Source organism: Pseudopipra pipra, chromosome 4, assembly GCF_036250125.1.
Source record: "Pseudopipra pipra isolate bDixPip1 chromosome 4, bDixPip1.hap1, whole genome shotgun sequence".
Taxonomy (NCBI): Eukaryota; Metazoa; Chordata; class Aves; order Passeriformes; family Pipridae; genus Pseudopipra; species Pseudopipra pipra.
This window is the reverse complement of record NC_087552.1, coordinates 42,807,185-42,832,459: the sequence shown is the minus strand read 5'-3', so window position 1 is coordinate 42,832,459 and position 25,275 is coordinate 42,807,185. Positions and strand designations below refer to the sequence as shown.

The window sequence follows — 25,275 nt, the reverse complement described above, 5'->3', positions numbered from 1 at the left end:
GGGTGCATCTCAGCTGTGCACTCGTGCATTCAGTGGAGATCCCACTCCCCCCGCACCTTCATGCCCAGTACAAACCAGTATGTTTCAAATTGATGAATTTTCTCCCTTGCACTCTTATTTAATGGCCTAGAGAGCTTTTATAAAGTGTAGGGGAACACAGCAAGTTGTTATGTCCCTTCGTTTTCTGAGATTTCTGGTTTGTTGTGCAAGGTTTCTAAGTGAAGGAGCGAAACAGCATATTACATGGAAATGTAAGTGTATTCTCTAAAAGAAATGTAAGTATATCCTAGAAACACCGATGAGTGCAAAGAATCCACTTAGAACATATAACCAAATGTTATTTAATATCTTAAAAAGTAACACAATCCAAAATGGATATTTCACACAACACTACATAAACAACATGAACACAATATTACCATATGGAGGGACTTTCAAATATAGACTTACAAAAATCCCTGTCCTTTTTTTCCTTTAAATTATTATACTAAGCATGACAAGTAATCATCATTTACAATATGGTACACTGACACAATAAAAACCATGTTACAAATGTGCTGTTATAAATCAGTAACGTTAGGGAAGACATTTCATGAACTGCAATTATTTCATATGAAATACTATACAATATAAACAGAACATCCATCTTGGATGACCTTTACAGCAACCAGAGACCAAGTAATTTTTTAATTTTTTTTTTCAGTGCAAACACATTTATACAAGGCAGTCTTGGCTGCAAAACTCCCTTCTAACATACAGTAAGTCCCACTTGCATTTATTAACTCATTTAAACCTAATGCAACAGCCACATTCAGTCACTCACAGAAAATTACCTGCAGAATTATGATCCCTTTAAACTTAAATCTCCTCCACATATAAAAGTAACATCTGTGCCAATTACTCCAAGGGCCCTTTCATACTTCTGGGTGGGTATCCTTCGGGTGGCTCTAACCGCTATACAACTCGAGGGCAGTGCACCACATGGGAAATCACCCTTCCGAGGTGGGGAACACGTGGCGGCTGTCACGGCATCCCGGCTGGGTGGCTGTGCGTTTCAGCAGGGATTCAGCCCAGGCTGCCTTTCCAGAGCCAGGTGCGTGTGCGTGGCCTTCTGCTCCTTCTCTGCATTTAGTGTCTTGGGGCGGGGGGAGGAACACGGAAACCCTCAGCTCAGAACTGAGCTTCAATGGAGTTAACGACCCATTCCCATCTCTCTCAGATCCGCGGGAGATCAGGGGAGTTAAGCCAGATTTACACTCACATATCTGAAACTAACATTTAGAGCGCCGCTATAAAGTGTGATAGTCCCGTTTTCTTCTAGCACCAGCTTGGCTTTTGGTGGGTCCACTGCATGCCTCTCATGCAGGAACGATGCACTTTACTTATGCTGGGGGGAACATTTTAGATATATACCTTTTTTTTTAAAAGAATTTTGTAAAAAATAGAACTTTTCTCTCTAATACTGTACAGTTTTCTTCAGAAGAGTAAAGAGAATTGTAAACTGTGGGTAGGACAACAGATTAGGAGTGCTATTTGCTTTCTCAGCACAACAATTTGAACAATTGTGTTGGGAAAAGCACTGCAAAATGTATTTGAAAAACAGATTTCTAATTAACATAACTGTTTCTAAAACCACTGCTGGCAGTACTTGTATGACTGAAAACTTGGTTTTGGCACTGCTAATCCAAGAGTGTCTGCAGGGCTGTAAAGCAGTTTCTCTCTTAAATAAAGTGAATGCATCAAAAGAATGATTTCGGAGTATAAACATGGAACACTTTGGTTAACTATTAAACTTACTCCAGTAACTTTAAGAAAGCAACCAGTTAATAAATTAGTCTGCAGACTCTTAGCCTTAACTTTTTTCCAATGGGCCTGGACAAAATGCAGGGTCAGTGAACTCTGCCTACTTCACAGGCTCAAAAGGGTTAGCTGGTACCATGTCAAGTGCTTCGAGGCCCTCAGGCAAAAAGGTGTGATTTAAGTGCAAAGTATTATCTGTGTTTATGATGGCCTCTGGATACTGGTTTGCTTGTTCTCTTTTCTAAAAATGACTACTGCTGGCAAACACTTAGGCCACGGTTTTCATTAAAATGTTTGTTTTCCAATACATTTTTACTTTTCAAAGTTGAGTGAACGTTGTTTCGCATATAACAGTCATTTTACAGTGGTGCATGGAGCCAAATGGATAATGACTTCTTCTAATTTTTAACTGAAATACTTAAAATGGCAAAATTAGCTCAATTGATGATTGTATATTAATTGCACCAGAATAATGGTACTAGGTTTGCTGAAAAGTGTTCATAAATCGGGATTTGTATATAAATGTGATCTGCTTAGGTTCAACTGCCACTTTCTTCCTTTGGTTTTTGGAAAAATCTTTCTTTCTTCCCTCTTGAAAGGTGGCTTGTTGCAGCTGGCTACTTTTCCAAGTCAGCTTAATTCTTCTTGGAAACTTGCCCATGTTCTTCGAACAATAGGCACATACCTTGAGTAGGGACCCTAATACTGCTCCCAGCAAAGTCAATTAAAGGCTCTTGGTAATTTCTATAGGAGCAAATGTTTTAGATGCACATAATCTAGAGACCAGAGTGCATATCATTAAAGGAAGAGCTGTTTTAACACCCTTGCCAGTTCAGAGAAACCATGACGTACTAATGTTGACAAAGATGGAGGCAGAGTAGGGCCCAAAGTATCTGAAGGCTGCCAAGAAAATACCCACAGTGTCTTCTGTTAAACCCCAAACTGTCAATCATATTTCACAGACTGTAGATGTTTCTAATTTTCTAAATTACAAATACATTTTCAAGTTCTACCAGGCAGAAATTTAGCAGTAACTGGGGAGAGGATGGAAGGTTTCAGCCTCCCTTTCACTTCTATCCCAATTAAGCAGCCTTGTCAAAGTCTTTAAGTGACTCATCTGAAAGCCATCTTTTTAACACTGTAGAAGGAAATCGTGGCAATGGAAACATGATGACTTCATATGCAAGCATTGACACACAAGAGAACGCCATGACCTAATGCTTCAAAGTTTTTAACCTTGCTCTGTACAATATACTTTTCATGTTGCTGCATCTCATCAAATTCATGGAGGTAGTTATATGTGTAAAAAAAATTACCACAAAAGTAACATGTTGTATTATAATAATACATATTAAGTGTGCAAAATGCCGACAGATTTGTGTTGACCCTTTACAGTTGAACACAATACAGATTCAACCTAATCTAACTCTGTAAACCTTTAAATTGATACATTAGAAGAATGATAGATAAGCAACCACATAATACAAGGCTATGATTTCATCAAAGGATTAGGGCGACATAAAGCACTCAAGCTCCACTCTCGTGGTTTTGTTACAAGAACCTCAAGATGGAATTTCTTTATATTCCATTGTTGATTTTAAAAGGAAAAAAAAATAAATCAAGATTAGAACGTTTCTATTTGAAACTTCTGTTTACATTCCATATTACAAGAGTCACATTAATATTGGTACAATGCCATGTCAACATTAATATGACATTTATGTTGTCTGCTGGTCTCTGGGAACTTTAGGAAATAACATACTATACAGTTCATAGGTATGTACTATCGCATTTTGTTGGAATGATGTCTTCTGTACAACCAGCTGCCTGCATAAATTCTGATTAGCTTATGACAAACAATTATTTCTCCAAAGGTGAAATCTGTTTTTGCTCTTCACATTTTAATACTGCTGTTAGTACTTCAGATCATCACTGTAAATTTTGTCGGTTCGACATTTTTATTTACTGATTTGATACATACTACTGATGTCAGAGCTCATCTCAGAAACAAAATCACAGTCAGCCACTGCATAGTATATGACAATTCCCCACAAAAATTCTGACTCTACAGTTTGCATGGAATAAGTACGGCTGGAGTTACAGATTGAATAATAAGATGCGTCATGCAAAGCATTATATGGTAATTAGAGCACATCTTGGAAGGTATGATAAGGCAGAAGGCTAAAGGCCAAGTGACTTTGATAACCAACCAAAAGCACAATAATTTCCTTTATGTGCACTGAAAGGTCTTATTGCTCCTATGAAATGGAAATTATACACTGAAATCAATGAAAACAGACCTGTGCATTGACTGGGTGTTCTTGACAGAACTGGAAACTGATTGTGTCCAGAGTTAGAGAGTTGTTTTATAAGTAAATGAACTATATCCAACGGTGTAACATAAGGCTGAATCTTCAGTAAAGACTTCTGATGACAATAGAGAACATAAGTGAAGCTCAAATGACTTTGTATACAGAGTAATACACGTCACCAGAACCTGATGAAAATACTGGATTTTAATATGTACAGTTGGGTTTCACACTCGTGTTCTACAAGAGCTAGATAGGGTAAACATCCCTTTTATATGAAACAATTTTGGCTGATGCACATTTTAGTATCTTTGTTATTCTTTCACCAGTTTGTCTGTTCTGATAAAAAAGTCAGTTCGTTGCACTACCAGGTTGCATGAGTAACAGAGCAGAATGTGACCCTATACCTAAAAATTACTCTTGGAGTTTAACTATCTGTAGAATTTACTCTGCAGTAATTAGAATAGTACTAATTACGTTGGAGTAACAGTCTAGGGAGAGCAATTAGGATGTACTGTGCCTACAGGACTTAGATTTCTACTGCAAACCAAGTGGACACATTTAATTTCTAGAAACCAGACATGTCCATAAAATGCTAAATTGCAAATAACATCCACTGAATAAAAAGGCCAGAAGTTTATAATTCTCTAAATTTTGTTCTCTGATAATCACTACACTGTATGCTATTTTTAATAGCCTAATTTAGGCACTCTATTTAATAAGCTACATAAAATAGATTTATGTCCTTCCACTAGAAAGAAATCAATTCTTCAGGCCATACTTGTCATTTATATCATAAAGGATATTTTTGTTCCAAGAAATTAGTTATCCTGATTCTTATATTAATGGCAAGTTGCAATACCAGAAGTGACACAAGAATTAGATTATCTTTTGAAAATATGTGAATTATTCTGAAGACATTTGATATATTTTGTGTCACTCCACACTGTGGCTCCATGACTGTTATATCTTTCCCTTCCCTCCCCACTCCCCCCCCTACGCAAAGGCCCACCTCCTCACTGATGACTATGGAAGGTCAGGTAGCAAGTCTCATTAAGTAAACATCTCTCATACTTTTGAAACGAAAGAAGCAGCCACCTCCCATCCCACCCTCCATACTTAGCAAAAAGCAAATCAAAACAAAACCCAAACCTCCCTTTACTCGCTTAAACAGGTATTTGTAAAATTGTGTCACAAAAATGCACAGTGAAAATGACTGATTAGTATTAATAATTCACAGACAGAGCTGAGGTCATCACTTGTCATGTTTGGCATTGTTTTTCCTCATGGTGATCCTGGCTGGTTACTTTCAGCAGTGGCTCAGTTTTTGAAGTAAAAAATTATCAACTCTGCAGCAGAGTTTAGCTTCTGACCAGGGGCATCACACATCTGTGGCATTTTTTTAAATGAACTTGGCAACTGCATGGACATTGAAAATGCAGATTACACTTACAGTGTCTAGACTTTCATTATGTGCTCAGTTACAATTAAGTGAAGCAAAAAGTGTACATATTATCCCTACTGCTATTCTGTTGCTACGGAGCCGCAAATGTGAAAAGCAATACCTCGAAATAAAGATTTCTTTGTTGCCCCTAGTCTACATAGCAGCACAGTTTAAGTAAACACTAAAACTGTGGTTGAGATGTTTGTTTTATTTTTCCCCAAAGATGTAAACATCAGTCCCAGTGTCGTAAACTTTGCTGTATAGGACGAGACAGACGATCTGAGGCAGGATGACTATCAGACACTAGTGACAGAAGCTTGCAGGCAGTTAGCAGGTTTCTGCAGTTTCTCAGCTTCACTTGTGGGTGGGTCTGCAGTGGCTCGAAAGTTGAACGTTGGGCCTGCACCTCCATGTGCAGGGCTCAGAGCGGGGTTCTGACGTCTGTTGCTTTCAACAATACTTGAAGTGTTGGATGCCAGGCTCTCACGAGTACTGGAATGGAAAAGAAATATATATACACACTCATATATGACATGCCTATATATCTACCAGACAGGAAAGGAGAATAGAGTGTTTTATAATAGGTTTCCTGTGTTTGCACGTAATGTCACATCAATGAGTCACCTCGTTTTGATGCTACACATATGTTCCTCCAAAATGCGTTCCAGAGGTGCTCAGCAGTCATCATACTGTAACGCACAGGTACAGCGCTAAGCACAGCTGAAGCTGTCACACAAAGTGTAAGCTGAACCAGCATCAAGCATCTAGATTTTTCACCCAAAGAAACAGCTTCCATCTTGCATTTGAACGTACTAATTTTCTTTCCTGACTGGTGCATTTTTGCACAAAGTAGCTTCATCAAATCAGCTCTGTGACTAAGCAGAGCCGGGACAGCAATCATGTAACACAGCATCCTCTGTTGTCTCCTTTTCCACCTATGTTTTTATACAAAAAATATTAACTAAAAGTCTTACTTTACATTAAACTCACAATGCTTCTGAACATAACACTTCAATTTTGCTTTGCAGCTGAGACAATTGCAACTTACCAAGATACTGAGAAATCTTAACTGTCTGGTCTGTGATCATGCCCTGAACAACCAGTGCTGCTATTTCATCAGAAAATGGACAATGTTCCTTTAGTTCTAACATATCATTTATTCACAGGAGTGATGGGACACTTAGCACTTTAAAAGATTAAGTCTTTTAATACATCTAATTATGAAGGCAGAGAAGCCTGTATTTTAGTCTACACTTTTAAAAAACTCAGACATGGCATGCTAAGGCTAGTTTTATCACTACTACTCTTTTTGTTCTCTTTACACTCTTTAGTAATTTTTGATCTTCAAATAATATGTTCCTGTGCAGAGACATTTGCTTTCAAATAGCATGTGGCCCCTGGTTATGTAACCTTCACCTGTACCCCTATTTCTTTGTAAAATGACATCACCACTTGCTATGGAGATGTTTACAAAATATACTAGAGGACTGAATGTAATTGTTAAATAAACACTAGAACCAAAGATACTAATGACAAGAGTTTCATAGTCAGTTTAAAGTCAACCTAAATTTACCTGCTACTGAAAAGGGCAGCTCTTGCCTGCTTTGTGTGGACCTGACCCTGCCTGGTTTCTGCTGTTTCCCTGATACTAAGCCTTACAGCCAGCCAGATCAGAGACTGCTCTCAGTTAAATACTAGCCTTCAGAAAAAAAAATGAAAAAAATTAGTGCTAGCGTCAGGAGAAGAGTAGGAATGCACAGCTTTGGATGTGTCAGGGGAGAAATGTGTCAGTGCATGGCATAGAGGAAGGAAGAAACACCTTGCCTAGTTGTAGGGCAGATTTAAATAATCTTAAACTGACTGAATCTGGAAAATCAATGATGCTTTTAGGAAAACTTCCACAGATCTTTTAAATTGATCAAAATAGTACTGATAATCTTTTGCCAATAAGTGTCTTCCTGTCCATAGTTCCAAACAGCTATGATGGGTGATGTATATAGTATGCGATTTCTGTGAGCTGCAATGACATATGGTGCCCTTCTGTTGCTCATTTTTTGATTCTTCTCCCTCTGCTTGTTAATGAAAATAGATGCTAAACCTTGGTTTTCAGAGATGATTCAGTACTGTATCATTCCTTATGGGACCACTAATTCCAGATCATTTTCAATTCTGGTATTACAAACTGACCATTACAACATGTACACACAAAGACTGCAGCAAGAATTTTGCATGCAAAGTAATGTCAAAATTATAACCACCTCTTTCTTTAGATGACAAAGGAGCAACAGTATTATATAAGCTCTAAGAATAAAGGAATAAAATTAATCTTGACAGCTAACATTTACTATATAAACTTGCATAAAAGCAATACACAAAATATTGTGAGGATTTCTTCCCAATGGTGATTGGTATGTTCACAAACTTTGAAACAAAATACTTCGGAAGTCAAACAACCATTGCAAATCTCTGTAACTACATCTGGTTGGTTTCTTTGCTTTTGTTTGTTTGGGGTTTTTTTTTGTTTGGTTTGGTTTTTTGTTTTACTGTCCTTTTTTCAAGTTGTCACACTTTAAACATATACTTCTTTCATAGTCTGGAATTGGTCATTTTGATTCCCTAGCAATGTTGCACACTTCAGTTTGAATGAAAAGATACCACCTCACCTCAGGAAGTAGAGAGTCACATCATCAGCGGAGGCAGGAAGTCGAAAGTTACATCTCAGTGAACGCTTAAAGAATATACCTGAGGAACATCACTTACATGCATGTCCTGTTCTTATACTCTTCCCTAGGTATGTGCTAATGGATGCTGTCAGATCTAGTTGGATTTTAGCAGCTGGATGCTGGATGGCTATTTTGTATTTCCTGGAAAAGGGTCGTGGAGTACATTTTTTGTTCTAAGGTAGGAAAGTAATAACAGCATGGTAATTATAGCCAAAGGGCTGAATTCACCCTCAGCTTGATTTATTTTTATAGACTTATACCAAGGAGTGGCCAAAACTCAGCAAAATCATCAAATTTAATAATTTTGATGTAAAGCTCATGAAAAAGCCTTTGAAATATCCAGACTATATGCTCACATATTCTGTTCTCTTGCTAGTAAGTTTATGTTAAACAGAAATTTTAGCTTTTGTGTAAATAATTAGGGAAGAAAATGTCTACCTTTGCATTAACCAGAAACACAAGTTTGATATTCAGCTAGCATACAAAAGTAGTCCAAGAACTGATTTTTAATTCAGTTGATATCCTATCCTGGAGGTGACTCATACTCTGTGGAGTAAGGCAGGCTGAGCAAGAAGCAAACACCATGACATACTCCCCCACAAAAACCAGCTGCAAGTGTAGCACTTCAACTAAAGGAAGAGATTACATTTAAAAAAGAACAGTGCAAACAGCTTCATACAACAGTTGTACATGAGAAAGATGAGAAGCATCTGCAGAACAATCAATAACACAAACAAATTCAAAACCTTCTCAAGTTTCTTTTTTAGGGTGAACTCAGTGTAAGTGGTACAATTTACTCAAATTATTTTTCATTATTTTACTCAGAAAAATTATACATTTGCTAAAAGCCTGCTCTAGTTTGATAATCACTGCATGCTGCATGAGGCTCACTAATTGTTGCCTTGTAATTGACATCAAATGGGAGTAGCCATCAAATCCAAAGGAATTTATTTCACAATGACAGGACTTCAACTGAAAATGAAATTTAGTCCTGCGTAGAAACACAAAATTTTTCACATGCCTTTCTGGAAGCCTTTGCTATAGATGTAAAACCCCACATATTTCTGTGGAATAAGAACACCATTTACAGAGGAAAAAAAAAAAAGGCAAAAACCAAAACAAAAAAACAAAGCAAAAAAACCCAACCTTTTTTCACCTAATACAAACCCACTCTTGAAGGTTTTATTGTTAAACACAGGCAATAAATAATTTAAGCTTAAGTAACAAACTATAAGAAAACTACTATGGTAAATTATTTCTGTGTTCTTAGAGTCATTCTTCTGAACTCTGGTGGGTTGCTATCCAGGCCAAACAAAACTAGTCAAGCTCCATTCCATCAAGGAGCTAGCACTGCCAAAGGTCAGAGAGACAAGGAAAAAGGCTCCAGTAAAGGATTCTAAACCTGGAAATGAGCTTGTGAAATCTCCAGGGCAGGGAACATACCAGCAACTCTCTCCTCCCTACACCTGTAAGACTTCTAGCACACTGAGACTTCCATGATGTCTGAAATCTCTGGAATGGAAATTACTAACCAGCACCACCATATGCAAACACCTGGACTCTTTTCCCAAGCATCTTAGGCAAGGCACCTCTCTCTCAGCTGACGCAGCATCGAATCACCTCTGAAGTTCAAATATCCTGAGCACTTTAAGCATTGTAGGGGGAGTGGCTGTTCCAGTCTCAGCAGTTTGGATGGTAACTAGATATACTTCCAACATTTGTGAAGAAAGCAAACAAAAAAGACCAAACACAAAACAATATAATTTCCCATTTTTGTCTGAGCCAAAGATTATGCCACCTAGTCATGCCTAGTCTTCCCATTAGTCTCATTGATAGTATCTTAGAGGGAAAGGGAAGGGGTCAGTAACATGAGCTCATCCCTTCTATTCTAAATGCAAAACCAAGTTTAATACAGAAAAAAAAAAAGATACAGGGAGGTTTTCAGCGAACAGAAGAATGAACTAATACAGAGTCAATGCCGCAAATGGTCATTGCCTTCTTACGGTATGGTGGGAAACCCACACATCTGAATAGAAGATTCCAGAGAAAACACTGTCTGAAAATGTGTGAAATTGTTTAATACAGCCCTACATTCTGTCACCAATATCACACACATATAACTATAAATGGAACTTCCTAGTCTGTAAAGCTGCAATGAATGTGACAGTCCTACCGTGGAGAGTTGAACCCGCTGTCCACAGTAATGCTGCTGCTGTCCATGCTGTCCAGGCGGGCTGAGTGGGTGGCTCTCTGGTTGTTGCTATTTTCTGTTTCCTTCGGGGTGAGAAGAGTAAGATTCTTCTCAAACTTCCGCTGCAGATCTCTCTCCTTTTCTCTCTCTAGGAGCCACTGCATTGTACCAACATCATCCCTGTTCTTTTCTTCCTCAGCATTTTTGTTGGTTCCTTCCTCTGAGTCATCATCATCAGATACGTTGTAGTAGTCAAAGGAGGCCTCCTGGTTCCCGGCTGTCTCTTGCTGTCTCTGAGAAACAGGCATGACTTGTGTGACTGAGGTTACTATCGCTTGTTCAAGTTTCTCACATCTGACTGGCAATGTGTCAGAGGGGGTCTTTTGATGGGGCTTTAGCAGAGGTGTGTTAGACTTATGATAACTATTCACAGAAAGAGTGTTGTGCAGAGGTTTAAAGAGTGTATCCTTGCTAAATATTTCTTTCCTTTTATCAAGGCTACTTGATTCAGCACTATGGTGTTGAACCAGCCGCCCATTTGCAATCACCTCTGGAGTTTGTCCGGCAACCGCTGAACCACTGCTTGGGCCCTTTGGGGACTCCTCCTTGTGCACCCCAGGCTCCCTTGCAATATGTTGAACCTGTCTTTCTGTGGGAGTCATTTTTTTGAGCCCATCTGTCCCTGTGAGCGTATCATGATCCTCTTTATTCTTTCCCAGTGGTGATGGAGCAGTCAGCACAGTCTCACTAGATGTGTTGCACTGAAAATAGTCATCGACTGCAGATTTTGTTGTGCAGGAGTTGAGCTCACTATATGATGGCAAATTCTCTGTAAGCTTGCTTTGTTCCAATAAGCTACAAGAACTGGGGGTTTCTACACTGCCACTAGCTTTTTCAGGGATGCAAGTCTCTTTGTAGCTTGCAGATGAAATCAGAGCCCTTTGATGACTGAGCGACTGAGATGGCCTTAAGGTACTATCGTCAATGTAAGTTTGGCTAGTTGTTTGGTCATCTGGGCTACAGCCTTCACCTAGATCTTCAGGTGTTCCTAAAGTTGCTGAGCCCAGAGGTCCCTTGGAGTTATCCATGGATCTAGACCTTTCTTTAGCCTTACTGGACCGCTCATTCCTCGATCTTCTATCCTGTGTATGGCTGTGGCTCCGATGGACCTTGGAGTGAGAGCTTCCCCTGGAAGGTTCAGGGAAAGGCATTTCAGTTCTTCTTTTGGCCAGCTCACCAGACACATCCCACTCTGGTGTCATGGGAAAGTGAGATTCAATCATGTTAGGATTGCTGTGCATTATATAATTATCTCCCTTGTGTTCTATTATAAAACAGCCTTCCCGTGGGGATCTAGTCAAGGGATCATAGAACTCATACTCCCTTTCAGCAGGTATATCCAAATGAGAGCCATCTGATGGGTCTCCTTTGGATACCCGGGTCTTGCTGTGCGACCTCGATTTCCCATGAGACTTTCTGTGATTCCTGCTCTTTTTACTTCGTCCGCTGTGGTGAGCTGAAGATCCTGCTTTGCTTCGTTGAGCTTTTTCTTCTTCAAGTTTCTTCATTAGTGCAGTGTGTCTCATGACATTTTCCACAGTCAAGTCTGGGTTAATGCGCCTGATAATCTCCATTTCTACCTCTCTAGGTATAGTGGTAGGGGTGTCCTCGTCCCTTAGTGGCCACTCCTCTGGAGGAAACTGGGCAGAGAAATTTGCCAACTGTTTTGTCTTGTCCTTCTTAAAACTTAATCGGAATAATTTGAGTCCAAATTTCTTAGACTGCTTTTCTACATCCTTAGGCTTTGTGAGCGTCTCTGCTTTATATGAAAAATTGACAGTACTTTTACTTTTCTCAGTAGGTGGGACCTGACATAATGAGGGAGGACAGTACGAGTCTTTACAGTCTTTTGCTGATTTCCTCTGTAGGGTAGATGCATGCATGCTGTGCATGTCTTCTCTGCAACAATGGCAGGAGTCGCAGTGGTTTTTGGGTAGCGTTCGGTCCCTGACGCATCCCGAGGTGGAGGGAGTTATAGTTCCTTGTTGGGGAGAGGTACATTGAGACCTGTCAGGTATCCTCTCATCCAAATGGTACCATTTACTGTTAGTTCTTATGAGAGATGGTGTTATGAAGTAAGTCTGCGGGGTTACAATGAAATAACCATCCGGAGTTGGGTATATTTTCCTCTCCCGTACAAGCATATTCAAAGTATGTCGAAGGATTTCTGGACTGGGTGTTGGAACTCCTAGAAATGACAGTAAAGACATATCAGGGACTGCATAAAGCTGCAGAATTCTCTGGTTCCCGCCTCCCCAACAAAAAGCTGTTTTTCCCAACGTACAAGCTGGAATATGCTGAGCAAACAACTCCAGTAAAACATTATGTTAGGCATTCTTTTCTCTGTTTGTTTCTCCACTCATCTCCTACCCTTCCGACATATCAATTATTAATTAAATAGAAAGGAGGCCATTAATAAAATGCTAAAAAAAAAAAAGGAGAGAACTCAAGAATTTCTAGTCAGTTCCATTGTGCAGGTGACCGTAAGGTATAAGATGGAATCACTGAAAATAAAAGAGTGTCAGGGGAAACATTTCACTTTTATTCTTCTTCCAACTAATATTTATATCCCAATTCACCAGAACTATTCTTAAAATGCCTTGTCACATATAAAGCAGTGGTTATTTGTTACTTTGGATGCCTAAGTTGTTTTTCCACAGAAGAATACTACAAAGAAAAAAAAGGCATTCCCTCAAACTGCCCCTTCATCACAAACTTGATTGAACTGATTTATTCTCCCATTAAACCATGTTTGAACTATATCGGCTTCTCCAAAAAAAGACACATCCTGAATGATTCAGTTCATCTTACCCAAGTACACTTTTCCATTATGCTGGAAGTTACAGATTTAGCTATTTGCTTCTCAGAGTTCCTTGCCTTTCGTGTGAGATGCAAGGGACACTACCTAAGCACGTCTTGCATACTGAGAAAGGGACAAATACAACAAGCCTGCACCAACGCCATATGGTAGACTCAGCACTGTGAGCCTGGTCCTTCCCACTACCAGTAGGCCTGCTGGGTTCAGAGTGCAGGACCAAGTCTTCAATACTTTAATCAGATAAAATACTGAGTTAGCATGTTGTGTATAGAAGTAAGTTCCATCTAGAGTTAAGGAAACAAGAACTTTAGTTCACAGGCTAATTTAAAAAAATCTGTTTATGCTGAATAAAAAATAAAAATACTTCCAAGTTTTCAGTGGAAAAAGCTATCTTCAATCAATACCTTTTGTTGAACTAAAATGCATTTTAATGCTGAGTATTGGTCTTGCTTATATTTTTAGAACTAGAGAAATGTTTTTCAAAAGTTTGTGCAGTCTATTTTAAACTAAAATAGCTAATATTATTTACTCTGGTTTTCTTTTAAACAAAAGTAATCTAGGGGAAAAAAAAGGCATCAGAGAGCAACTTAGGTTGGAAGGGAACTCAGGAAGTCATTTGGTCAGCACCCGTACTTGTATCCAAGCCAACTTAGATGGAAAAATTTCAACCATGGGTACCTGTCACAAACACGGTATCTCCAGTAGCAAGCACATAGAGTCTAGTCCCCAACTCTTCTCCAACATGTTGGAGCCTGCTAGCTCACTGATCTCCTTGGGTAAGCAAACATGAGGATGACAGCAACACCTCCACCAAAAGATTAGCAACAAGAAAAAGAGAAGCTGTACTAATTCCTTAACTCATCCTCTTTCCTGCAACTGGGTTGCAGGCAACATAGTAAATATTCCTTATGGAACGTTGTTTGAACTTACTGACATGACCATACTGTTCACATCTGTAAATAAAATCTTACAAGGGAAACGGCAAAGTGTTAGAAATAACATGGACATGAGTGAAAGCAGTTACAGCACAGAAAGCATCAGGGAGAAGTACATGGGAGCAGTAAACATATTTCATGCACAGTCCATAGAGCTGAAAGATTAGGGCCGATCCAAACACAGGAAGGAAGAACAGTGAAGATAGGATATAACTTGAGAGCATAAATGAGACTGAAAATTGGAAAAAAATATGAAGAATCAGGAGTGTTTTTGTCTCCTTTTCATGCAGGTGTTCACACTTTATGTAATAATCCTAGAGGGAGTAACAAAGACCCCCAGAACTCCTGGATGAGCTAACATACCAGAAATAGCAATAGGTGGGAAAAGCTGAAATCCAGAGAGCTGGGAAAGAAAAGGACTACCCCTCCCTAGCCCAAAATTCCAAATCTCTCTGAACTGAAGTAAACAATATGGTGAGCTTCCTCTGGATTGTGAGGTAGTGGCAACCTGAGAGCGGGCTGTCATCTGTATGAGCTTTTGGTAACACACAGGAACACAGAGTGATTTCAATTCCCGTAACAACCAGTGGTCATCTAATCTCTTCTTTCTGCAGTGGAGCTGCTTTGTCTGCTTTTCCATTATGCTTTGCATGATGACAGGAAGTGGATGACCCCGAAACTCAAGCTCATTTGTTTCTCCATTCCGTGCTGAAAATGCACTGCAGGGTCCAACCCTGGCCCAATTGAGGTGCACTTACTCTGCACTTACTCTTCCTTCCTCTACATAAACAATCTGCCCGATCCATTGCATGTTTCCAGGAGCTTACAAACACGTACTAACCTTTGTGAGAACTTGGTTCTTCATCCCTATTTTACTTATAAGACTTTTCTTAACATGATGTTACAAAAACATCAGAACAAAAATAAAAGCAATGAAAACATTTCTCCTGGGAGCTTACAGAAAAGTTAGGGAAAGAGACAGAAATGGATGTTCTGAGGTTTTACACTAATTTAGGCAAAAATAATAATATAATACTATTAAAATAATAACATAATATGTATTTTTCACCCAGTAAACCATAATGGCTACATATGTTGAGTAAGTGGGTCCCTAAACACTGGATGCACAGTAGTTACACTAACTGACTAACTCCTGTGAACGGAGAATGTGCAGATAAACACCAGGAAAAAAAAAATTATTGTGCCTGGACAGTCAATAACACTGTAAACTCAATCATGTCAGCCTTCTCTCTAGAGTTTAAGACTATCATTTTTATTACTCCTAGGACACAGTACATCTCCGTGGTTCACTAAGCCAGTAATGATGATGGTAGATGCAGATCTTTGAAGCTCAGCATTGCCAGCTAAGGGTAGTTATGGGTTTTGTTCTGAGCTCTGTCAGGTACTTACAAAAGCAGAAACAGACCCAAACTCAACTTATGCTTTCCTGCATGGCAGACAGGAGCAAAGACGTTACTCTGGCTCCCCTTGTTCCTATTTTAAATACAGATTTCTTGACTTTCTCAAGACTTTTCTCTTTACGACAATCTGCCCACATCACGTCTATACACAACCTACCCCCCTGCATTCAAAAGTCTCCTTATGGTCTCCCTTCCTCCATTAATAGAAACAAAGGAAAAAACCCCAGTAGCTTAGAGACTCTAGCACATAAAATATTGCATGACAGCAGTGGTGTTATTTAAGATTATGTAGTGGTTTAATAATTCAAAAGCAGAAACTGTCTGGACACTGAATCATCAGACATGTACATTTTCCGTATCTCAAGAGAGTCTACTATGCCATCCACTGAGCTTCCAGACAGAAGATTATGTCTTGTTTGCTGCTCACAAAGAACACTGACCTAGAGTGAACTCAGTTAATGTAAGACACTTCTTTTAAGTGCTACACATATACTTCACATATTTAGGGAGTGAACAATTATAAAGGTGAATGTCAGAGGAATTTGCCAGCTTTCAGAAAACTGTTTGCTTCAAAAGCAACCTACCTAGTGCAATACACATGTATTTTCTACTTTGAAATTTTGAACATCTTAAAATTACTTAAATATGGACAATATATTGTAGATAAAATTTGGGAGAAGAAAGAAAAATATCCTTATTAAAGGCAGCACAGACTAAGGCTTGATGTTTTCTTCAGCCACGTTCATACAGATAAGAGGGTCTGGTTGCCAAACACAGAACAGAGGTTACATTCTTAGCTCCTTATACTGGATTTCAAAGATTTACATTTAATGTATGGGATTTAAACCATGGTCAATAAATTACAAAATAAGGCTGTGCAAACATCTCATTGTTTAATTCTAAGTGAGAATAATGGGAGCAGGTGCAGGAGCAGCCCTCTTGCTTTTTTAAAAGCCTGACAAATAACAGAAACCACAAATAAGATGTGCATTATCATTACAAACTTTTTGAATAAAATAAATTCATGAAAAATACATCTCAAGTAGTATTTAAATGGTGTTAAATCTGCTAAAATGATTTTCTCCTGAGCTGATGCTAAGGCTTAACAAGGGATAAAAGAAATACTCTGATTGGCTCATGAAATACTAGTTAAGGATGTGGAGTGGTTGCTATGTGATGTTATAAATAATTAGCATACCTTATTTCAGATAGAGCCATGGCCCAGATTTATGCCTGCACAATGGCTCAGCAAACTAGAGGGCTAGACTGCAACTCTAAGACCCTGCACTGAGGAAAAAGGTTTATTATTCTTAGGCAGTTTTGAGAATAGCATCTGGGGTCTTAGGAAATTTATCCACACCATGAAACACAGTGAAGCATCTGTTCATTAAAACACAAACAACACAGGCAGACAAGTGCTGCTACATGAAAAGATACAGAGATGTTATGTGACAATAACAGATACATCTACAGTGGTAATGCTCTCCTCTCCCTCAGAGCATCAGCACCTAATTAGGAAAAATAAATTATCAGAATATGAGATGACATCAGATATTTTAAAACAGCCACAGAGAATACAAGGGCTCCAAAAGCTACAGCTGATTTATTAGAGAGTTTGAGCAGACAAGTGAAAAATAGCACTTTGCATAAGAAGTTCTCTTTACTGGAAAGAATAAATTCTTTAGATAATCCTCATATGCTAAGAGAACATGTATGCTTGCTATGCTAAACATGTCATGGCTGGTAGAGAAAAGCATTTCTCTAGAGAAGGGAAAAAACTGGACAACAATTTGGCGGATTTCTTTTTTCTTCAAATAACTTTCTTTACATTTTGGGAAGTGAGGCTCTCTTTTTTTATCTCAGACTTGAGAAATTCACATGTCAATGGCTAGCGGAAAAAAAAAAAGGCAGCAAGAAACTATGTGCTAACTTGCCTCAGGCTTCTTCTGAGCAGTGTCTAGAAAATAATCCAGCCTGCTGAATTATTTTTCATGTTTGGTTCTGTCTAACAAGAATAGCACAACACATCAAGTCTACTGATAATCATGCTCCCAGGAAACTCAAGGGATGCCACCAATAGAGTATAATTTCCACCATGCAATAATATTTATATAAAAATATTGATAGAATCACTGAAAGAATACTTGGAATCTACGGAATTCTTCTAGTACACAGCTATACAGAAAAGATGACTTGGTAAAAAAATCATCAAAATTTAAAAGGAATTACAATTGTGAATTTTGACTTCTTTGTATTCTATCCCTTACCTTTCAACTTTTACTAGTATTTTCAAAATCAGCCAAGTATACTGGAAAAAAACCTACTGATAAACAAAACTACAAACTGGGAGAGAAAGCCAGTATTTACAAAATATGCTTACAGTATTTTTTTCCACTGTGCGATTATTAAATGTCAGATAAAACTGTTTATTCCAAACACAACTCTCAATCCAGAATTACATTTTAAAATCTCAGAACTTACTACCAGTTATAGCAAAAGTCATGTAACCTTCAAGGCTTTAAGTAACTCTTGCTCTGAAATGTAAGGAAAAAAATTCCAGACAGCAGATCATGGCTATGGTTAGGCTGCCTAGATGAGACAGATCCATCAGTAGCTTTCCTGCTGAAGCATTTTGCATTAGCTGCTTTTTGTAACTGTAAAATAGGTACAGTGGAGAAGTTTCTCAACTACTTTAGAGAATTGTAAATGCAGGCACAGAATAGTTAAATATCTTGCCCAGAATCATACAAAACACAAATGAAGAAGCTGTGCTCTCTTGAGCAGTAAACCTCTGCCCAATGCTTTTGCACCACAATTAAAATGTTGTGCATGTAAGATGCATTTTGCACGATTCACCAGCTCCAGACAGAGGGCCAGTAGTGAAGCAGCATATTCAAGAGTACATTCTTGTCATAGGATTCCTCTTTTTGATGTTACAGTATCTTTAATCTGAGATAATTTCTATTTACCATTTCGTAAATATTATCAAGTGCTTCCAAGAATATCTTCTGAACAGTTCACCAGCATTTATCAACACAGCAAGTGTACCTATGGCTCTCCAGACTTTTTAGTTTAGTTATGAAGAGAGTTGTCAAGTTATCTTTAAATCTTTTGTTTTATTATTTTTCAAGCAAGGGTAGTGCAGAAGCAAAAGCCAGAACTGTGTCCAAGAAGGATCTGAAAATCCCTGGAAAGCAGGTTGACATCCTTTCAGTCTAAATATAACCTCTGCCTGAAGCGGCACATCTTTGTCACTGGACTCTACAACTTGCATCACGCCACACATTGAGAGCCTATTCCAGGTGGAAGAAGACATGGAGCATGTGGGAATTTTGCTCCTTAAGAGAGAATTCTCTAATGAGACCTTAATGAGGTTATCTCTATGGAGACTGGACAATGAACTGGTTGAATGATGTCAACAGAGCTCTTATGAGTTAGCTACAACTGGCTTGAAAGCCACAAGGTGAAATAAGTCTGCTCTGGCTATGACACATCATGCTTTTTTTCCCATAGCTACTAAAGAAGTGTTAAACTCCTTTGACTATGATAGAGAAAAATATGAGAAAAATCACAAACAAGCTTATTCTGATACTATCTGAAAAAGAAACAAGCCAACAGCTTGTTGTTTAGTATCTCAAGTAATTTTTATTATTTACATAAAGTCAGGAATTAACCCTGCAAAATGCATCTCACAAGAATGGCCTTATCATAGAGAACTCAATTCTCCATATGTTTAAGAATAAAGAAAAGGTTCTAAGAGTAGTACCCTAAGGCGTCCTTTTACTTTTGCTTAGCATGTCAGGATTAGTCAATATCCCCATCCAGAAGGGACTGAGGATTGTTTAACTGCCCTTTTACAGACATGCACTCATCTAACCGATGATTTATTAATGACTGGTTACCTGGGAAGCAGGTGGTTAGGTGCTCCATTAGTGCTTCTTGTGTGACTTGTTTTCGGGCAGAGTTCATTGCTGAGATGGCCAGGCAAAGGATTTCCCCAAGTGGAATAAACTGTGACTGAGTGATGGGAGACATGCTGATGGGTGATACATCACCTGTAAAAAGACAACAGATGTGCAATGAAGTGTTTTGTTTAAAACTCTGCTCATAGAACAAGGATGTAGAGATACAACTAGCAAGAATTCTCAGAGCTCTCTAGTATTGGGCTGGAGATAAAACCCTTGCAACAGAGAACCATCCGACAGTTTATTTCAAAACATAGACATGGTGAACTTTGGAAAATGGGAGATATATGCTATGCAGACGTAGTTTCTCAAAGGGTGCAATAGACAGATTCAGAAAAATGCCAACAAATTAGTACTCATGGTTGCAAAACCTCATGCTTAACATCCTACTAGTGTACTGCACAAACAAAATAATTGCATGTATTTCTCTGGACATAAAAGGGGAGATTTCACTCCCCTTCCAAGGATAGTGGTATGGATCACCTATCATTTCCACTTGATACGATATTTTTTTATTAATAGTAACAAAGACCAGAAAAAAATGTTGCTCAGTTAATGAATAACATTTTCATTCAGCTGAAAAAGCACAGAACACTCTTTAGAGTCCCAAAAACATCAAAACACCTTAAGACTGATCCTCTGAATAAACCTCTCCTGGATCTACGTGTCAAATGCCTTCCTACAAACTACATATTTTTAAGAAGAGAAGTTTCAAAGGTTCCAGGATGGCCCGAAAATTAACTTCGTTGTACCTTTTCTCATGTTGTCTTTACAAAAAAAAAATGAAAGATCTTAAAAAACGTTATAGGAGAAATTACAATTTGATCATACTAGCATGACTACACAAATACACATACACAAGTGCATTTTAACATACTTTATCCAAGTACAAAAATACTTTTTGATTCTGCTCTGTACCTCCTCTTGAAGTGGTAACAGTTCCCCAGTGCAGTTCCTCAATGATGTCAAAGAGGAAAGCAGCAGCCTAAAACATTTTCCTTGCCAGTGGAAAAGGAATAATAAAGAGTAACAGATAGAACAAGGGGTGCTTGACTACAAATCCTATTCTGGCCACAGGTCAGTCAATAGTCAGGGATTAAGTTTTACCTAAATAGCTTTGAAATTTCAGAAAAATCATCCTATTTCTGCTGCCACAGAGCAACACCTTGTGACCAAATCATGAATCAAATTACTGGAAATTAATTCAAGTTGAAACTTTCACCCACAATTCAGAGAATCCAATATTTGCCCTATTAATTCTATATTCCTATTGTGTCTACTAAACAAGAGGAACAGCTTCTAAGACTGATTATCAAAGTGCATTTAATCTTGCATTATACTCAGCACTTTGAGGGGAAAAAAAAATTGGTGGGAGTAGCAAATTGCATAACTGTCTCAGTGAGACTTGTGGGCAATATTTTTCAATCACCAGCTGCACAATCTGTTGTACAACAGTGAAACACATCACTCAAGACACAACAAAGATTTAAGAATAGACATTTGTGCTATGCTGTCTCCTGATTGCTTCTGCTTAATCAGGCCTGACCAGACCAATGCTGCATTCCAAACACAGCAGCATTCTTCCAGCTTCAAGCTTCAACATAGTGCAGTCCAAGACCCTCATTCTTATCAGACCACAGAATTATGACCTTAAAATATAACCTTCTCTGGACATTTTTTATTCATACACAGCTAAAAGTTCTTGCCACATGCCTTACAGACAATAGCAAAGAAGATCACACGTAGCTTACAGGGAGACATCAGAGATACGCTTCCACATGACTTGGGAGCAAACACCATTTGTTCCTTCATCATTTGATAATGGAAAAGAACATCACAGCTATTATATTCCTATTTACTAATAATTATATCTGCTGTCATCTTAAACTCCTTCATAGCCAAATCTTTGTAATCATCCAGACACATAAGTTTACCAATTCTGATCACCAGTCATCATTCACTTTGTGTAGGGGATCAGTTTCTTTAATGATTAGTTTCATGTCTAAGAAGCATCAGAATTATGATAAGAATTATGCAGATTTAGCTAAGCAATTTAAGAAATTATGTGTCATGGGTATTCTTGTGAGCACTACTAAATTGAGTTCAGTGCAATGTCAAACAGATTGGCATATATTGGCCTCAGTTAAGGTTTAATCTTATTGGGTTCACTTGGCACTCAATGGGCTCTCTGGTGTCCTGGTTTTGCTTGGAATAGAGTACCTTTAAGGGCATCCAGGTGAAGGGCAGCAACTTACTCAGTTGTTTTATTTGGATCATCACAGACTCGGCAATTTGTTAAACTCAGGCACCCTGGCAGGAGTATCCCTGTGCCTGCTCCCAGCCATGCACTCACACTGCCACCTACACAAGTGCCAGGATGGGAGAGTGTGAGGAAGACCTCTTTCTTTCCCTTGAATGGGAATGATTCATTCATAGATAACCAGAACAATACTTAGGATATAAGAAATGGGCCTTAATACCATAATCAGCCTCCTGAAGTGGGAAAGGGACTCAAGGAGTTTTATACATGAAGCTTTGTTCTGCAGCCTTGCACCTGCTCCCAGAGGGATGCTTGGACAAGAACTCATAAAACAGTTGCTCTGCTTACTCCCAGGAACACCCATCCTTCTCCCCTGACTGCCAAGAGCCTGCAGAGATCCACCTCTGGGATCACTTCCAGTTAGGGCTCGTTAATGTAAAATTGGCTAAGTACAAGTTAAAAAAAATAATAAAGTTTGCCTGGATTTTAGTTTAGTAACTTTGCACAGTCCTTGCTTTCAAAGCAGGCCTTCAGCATCAAATTGCTTTGTAGGTTAGTGTGCAGAAAAAATTCAGTCTGCAGATTTGACCCCCTGCCAGCTGGACTCTTGTCACCAGGAACAAGCCAGAAGTTTTCACTGAAATACTAACTATACTTTACATTACTCATCAATACAAAACATTCAGTATTGGTTCCTTAATATTAACACAACCTCTAGCAAAGCACACTGTAGTTCATATGTCAGGGTAACACACATCCTGCTTGCAAATATTTGGGAGCTTAACAACCATTTAATTAACAATAAAGATTACTATAATTGTCCATAAAATCATAATTTAAATGGCTTTAAATGCAATACAAATGTTCAACAAATATCGGTTTATGTGAGGACCTTTCTTTATGTTTTGTAAGGGACTATCAACAGTTAAGCCATAATCTTTTCCACTGAGTGCTTTTCAACCTTCTTCATTATGACAAGGGCACTCTGTTTTCACCTCCATTGTGACAGAATGATCTCCATTGCTTATTGTTCCAGCTGTCTGGAGATAGTTACTAGCTCTTGTTTAAAAAGGCTAGCACACATTTTGAGCAGACCTAATCATAGAAAGCCAAAATCCCCTCACTCAGGGAGGCTCTAATTTGCCAGATTTTATCTTGACTATCCTGTGGCTCTGGGAAATTACATGTACTCTGTGGTTATAGTTAAGTGAACAAACTTCTTTGATGCACAATAATAGCAAATATCTTGCATCTATGAGATAATACAATATATTAACATCAATTACGCACATAAATACTGTTTAGCCTGTTGAACAGAAGGTTTACTAGAACTCCTTTAGGAAAGATCTGCTTAAAAAACAGTAAATAAGCTTTTCCTATTTTTTTTTTGAAGACCACATCACTTACATAAAACATCTAGCATATGGCTTCTGTTAGCTCTGACTGATGCTCGTCTCAAGCCGCTTTCTTTCGAAATCAAATTACTAGCCTTGACTTTCATATGTTTATGCTCCCAATTAAATGCAAACCGGAGCTCAGAGAGCAGTTTTCACCAGCTGACTGCATGCTTTGTTTAAATATAAGACATATACATATATATACATAGTTTTAGCTCTGTTTCTGCAGTGTCTGTCCAAACTTTTCTCTAAATAATTAATAAAAAAAAGTTTTCTAGACTTCTTGTTTCAAGTAGCACTTAGTTTTAAAGAATGTCCAAGCACTTAAGAAACAGTGAATGGGAACTGTCCTCATTTTATGCCCTGGGGATTTGCAGCACTACCCTGGGGGAAAAATTATTTTTATTACTTAGAACAAAAGATTATGTAGCACATAAAATAAACACTTAGCTCTTACACAGCACTTTTATTCAGTGGTTTTCAAAACATTCTGAAAAACTGGGAACTATAACTATCCTTAACATACAGATGAGAAAGTGATGGTCTAACATAGCTGTGAATAAAAATTCACACATCCTGAATCCATACCAGCCAGAACTTTTCCTGTGCCAGTGTATTTAATGTGTTTGTTCTCTGAAAGTCTGGGTAGCACCATTTCAGGAGAAAATGAGGCAGACTACATTCTGCACCATGTATCAGCAATTCAACTATCAAATACATACTGATGATGGAATTTTTATTAGTGATTCGACTGCTGGAAAGAAGTGACCTGGAAGTCAAACTCTTTGTCTCATGAACTTTGCACAAAGATTACTTGAAAAATCACTTCTTCTCTTATAAATGGAACCATTGTGAAGGAAAATTAAATAAGTTACAGTGTAAAACCACACTTTATGAGAACTTATACACCCTATTCCCCCGAAATAGGGAAGAGACCCTCTGATTACACTCTGCATCCTGTAAAATACAGGAAGCCAGTTTCACCTTTCCATTCCGACTCTCAACACCTTTTTAATCTTGTTTCTTGTGGATCAAGACAACCTCCAAACATGATTTTTAGCCTGATTTCCACAGAAAATGAGGTTTGCACAATCACAATCATGTGCCAGAAAGGTTGAACCTCACTAGACAACAGTGATTCTAAAACAAGTGTTTGCTAAGCATGTTCAATCTGTACAATGCTTTACACATAGCCACCTCCCACTAGACAGGAGAGAACCCAGTCAAAAAACACTTGTCAAGGGAAATCTGACTTCATTGCCTTTACTGCTTACAGAACTACATTATTAAATAGAAAACATCAAAACCAGAGTAGAGTAACTTCATGATACCTCATGATTATAGTGGTGGTTGCAACAGGACTCCCCTACAAAAAATTTCTTGCAAACGATTTCTTGCAAACAAAATTGTTTCTTGCAAACAATTTCTGATCTTGGTGATCGGAACAGTCTGTTCTGATCAACACACGCTTATGATTTCACAAAAGGTAGCTAACAAAACCAAAACTACTTGTAACGGGCAAAAAGAGGGCTCTTCAGTCCAGAATATTATCACTTTTTACTCAAGAATACTGTAAGGAAAAAGTCTCTTCTAGAAAAAGTACCTTTTCAGGTTTACTTCAAAAAGGGACAGATGCTGAAGAAGTTACATGTCTGGCCTGGGTTGCACAATTACCCCTTTTTGCCCCAACTCCCTAGGTGACTGAATTATTCTAATTAAAAAATACTTACATAGATGTAGTAAGAAAAACTATTCTTATGTGAATTCACAGTGAGGACATACAATTGCCATTTTAAGCTAGATGTTCACATTTGATTGAACAACAGAAGGGAAAAGGAGGAATATGCAGATTCCTGTGGTATTACCCAGACTACTCTGAAATACCTTAAATCTGCACTAGTACTCTAACACAGTAAAGATCACATATCACTGGCAAAATCTGAAACAAAGAA

At 38.3% G+C, this 25,275-nt stretch overlaps 1 protein-coding gene across 8 annotated transcripts in view; it reads right to left on the bottom strand.

The window, feature by feature from the left end:
* Positions 1–325: 325 nt before the first annotated feature.
* STOX2 (storkhead box 2) overlaps positions 326–25,275 on the bottom strand; it is a 71,861-nt gene continuing 46,911 nt past the window's right edge. For 6 of the 8 annotated variants that reach the window (XM_064652609.1, XM_064652610.1, XM_064652608.1 and 3 more), the window contains 3 exons: positions 19,604–19,756; positions 10,450–12,715; positions 326–6,045 (listed from right to left, as the gene is read on the bottom strand). In XM_064652609.1, coding sequence (XP_064508679.1) covers positions 5,850–6,045; positions 10,450–12,715; positions 19,604–19,756 — 2,615 coding nt within the window. In that variant the 3' untranslated portion in view covers positions 326–5,849. Of the gene's footprint in view, positions 6,046–7,126; positions 7,253–10,449; positions 12,716–19,603; positions 19,757–20,564; positions 21,251–25,275 lie in introns of those variants that run through there. The other 2 variants (XM_064652615.1, XR_010430139.1) reach the window with 2 other exon arrangements.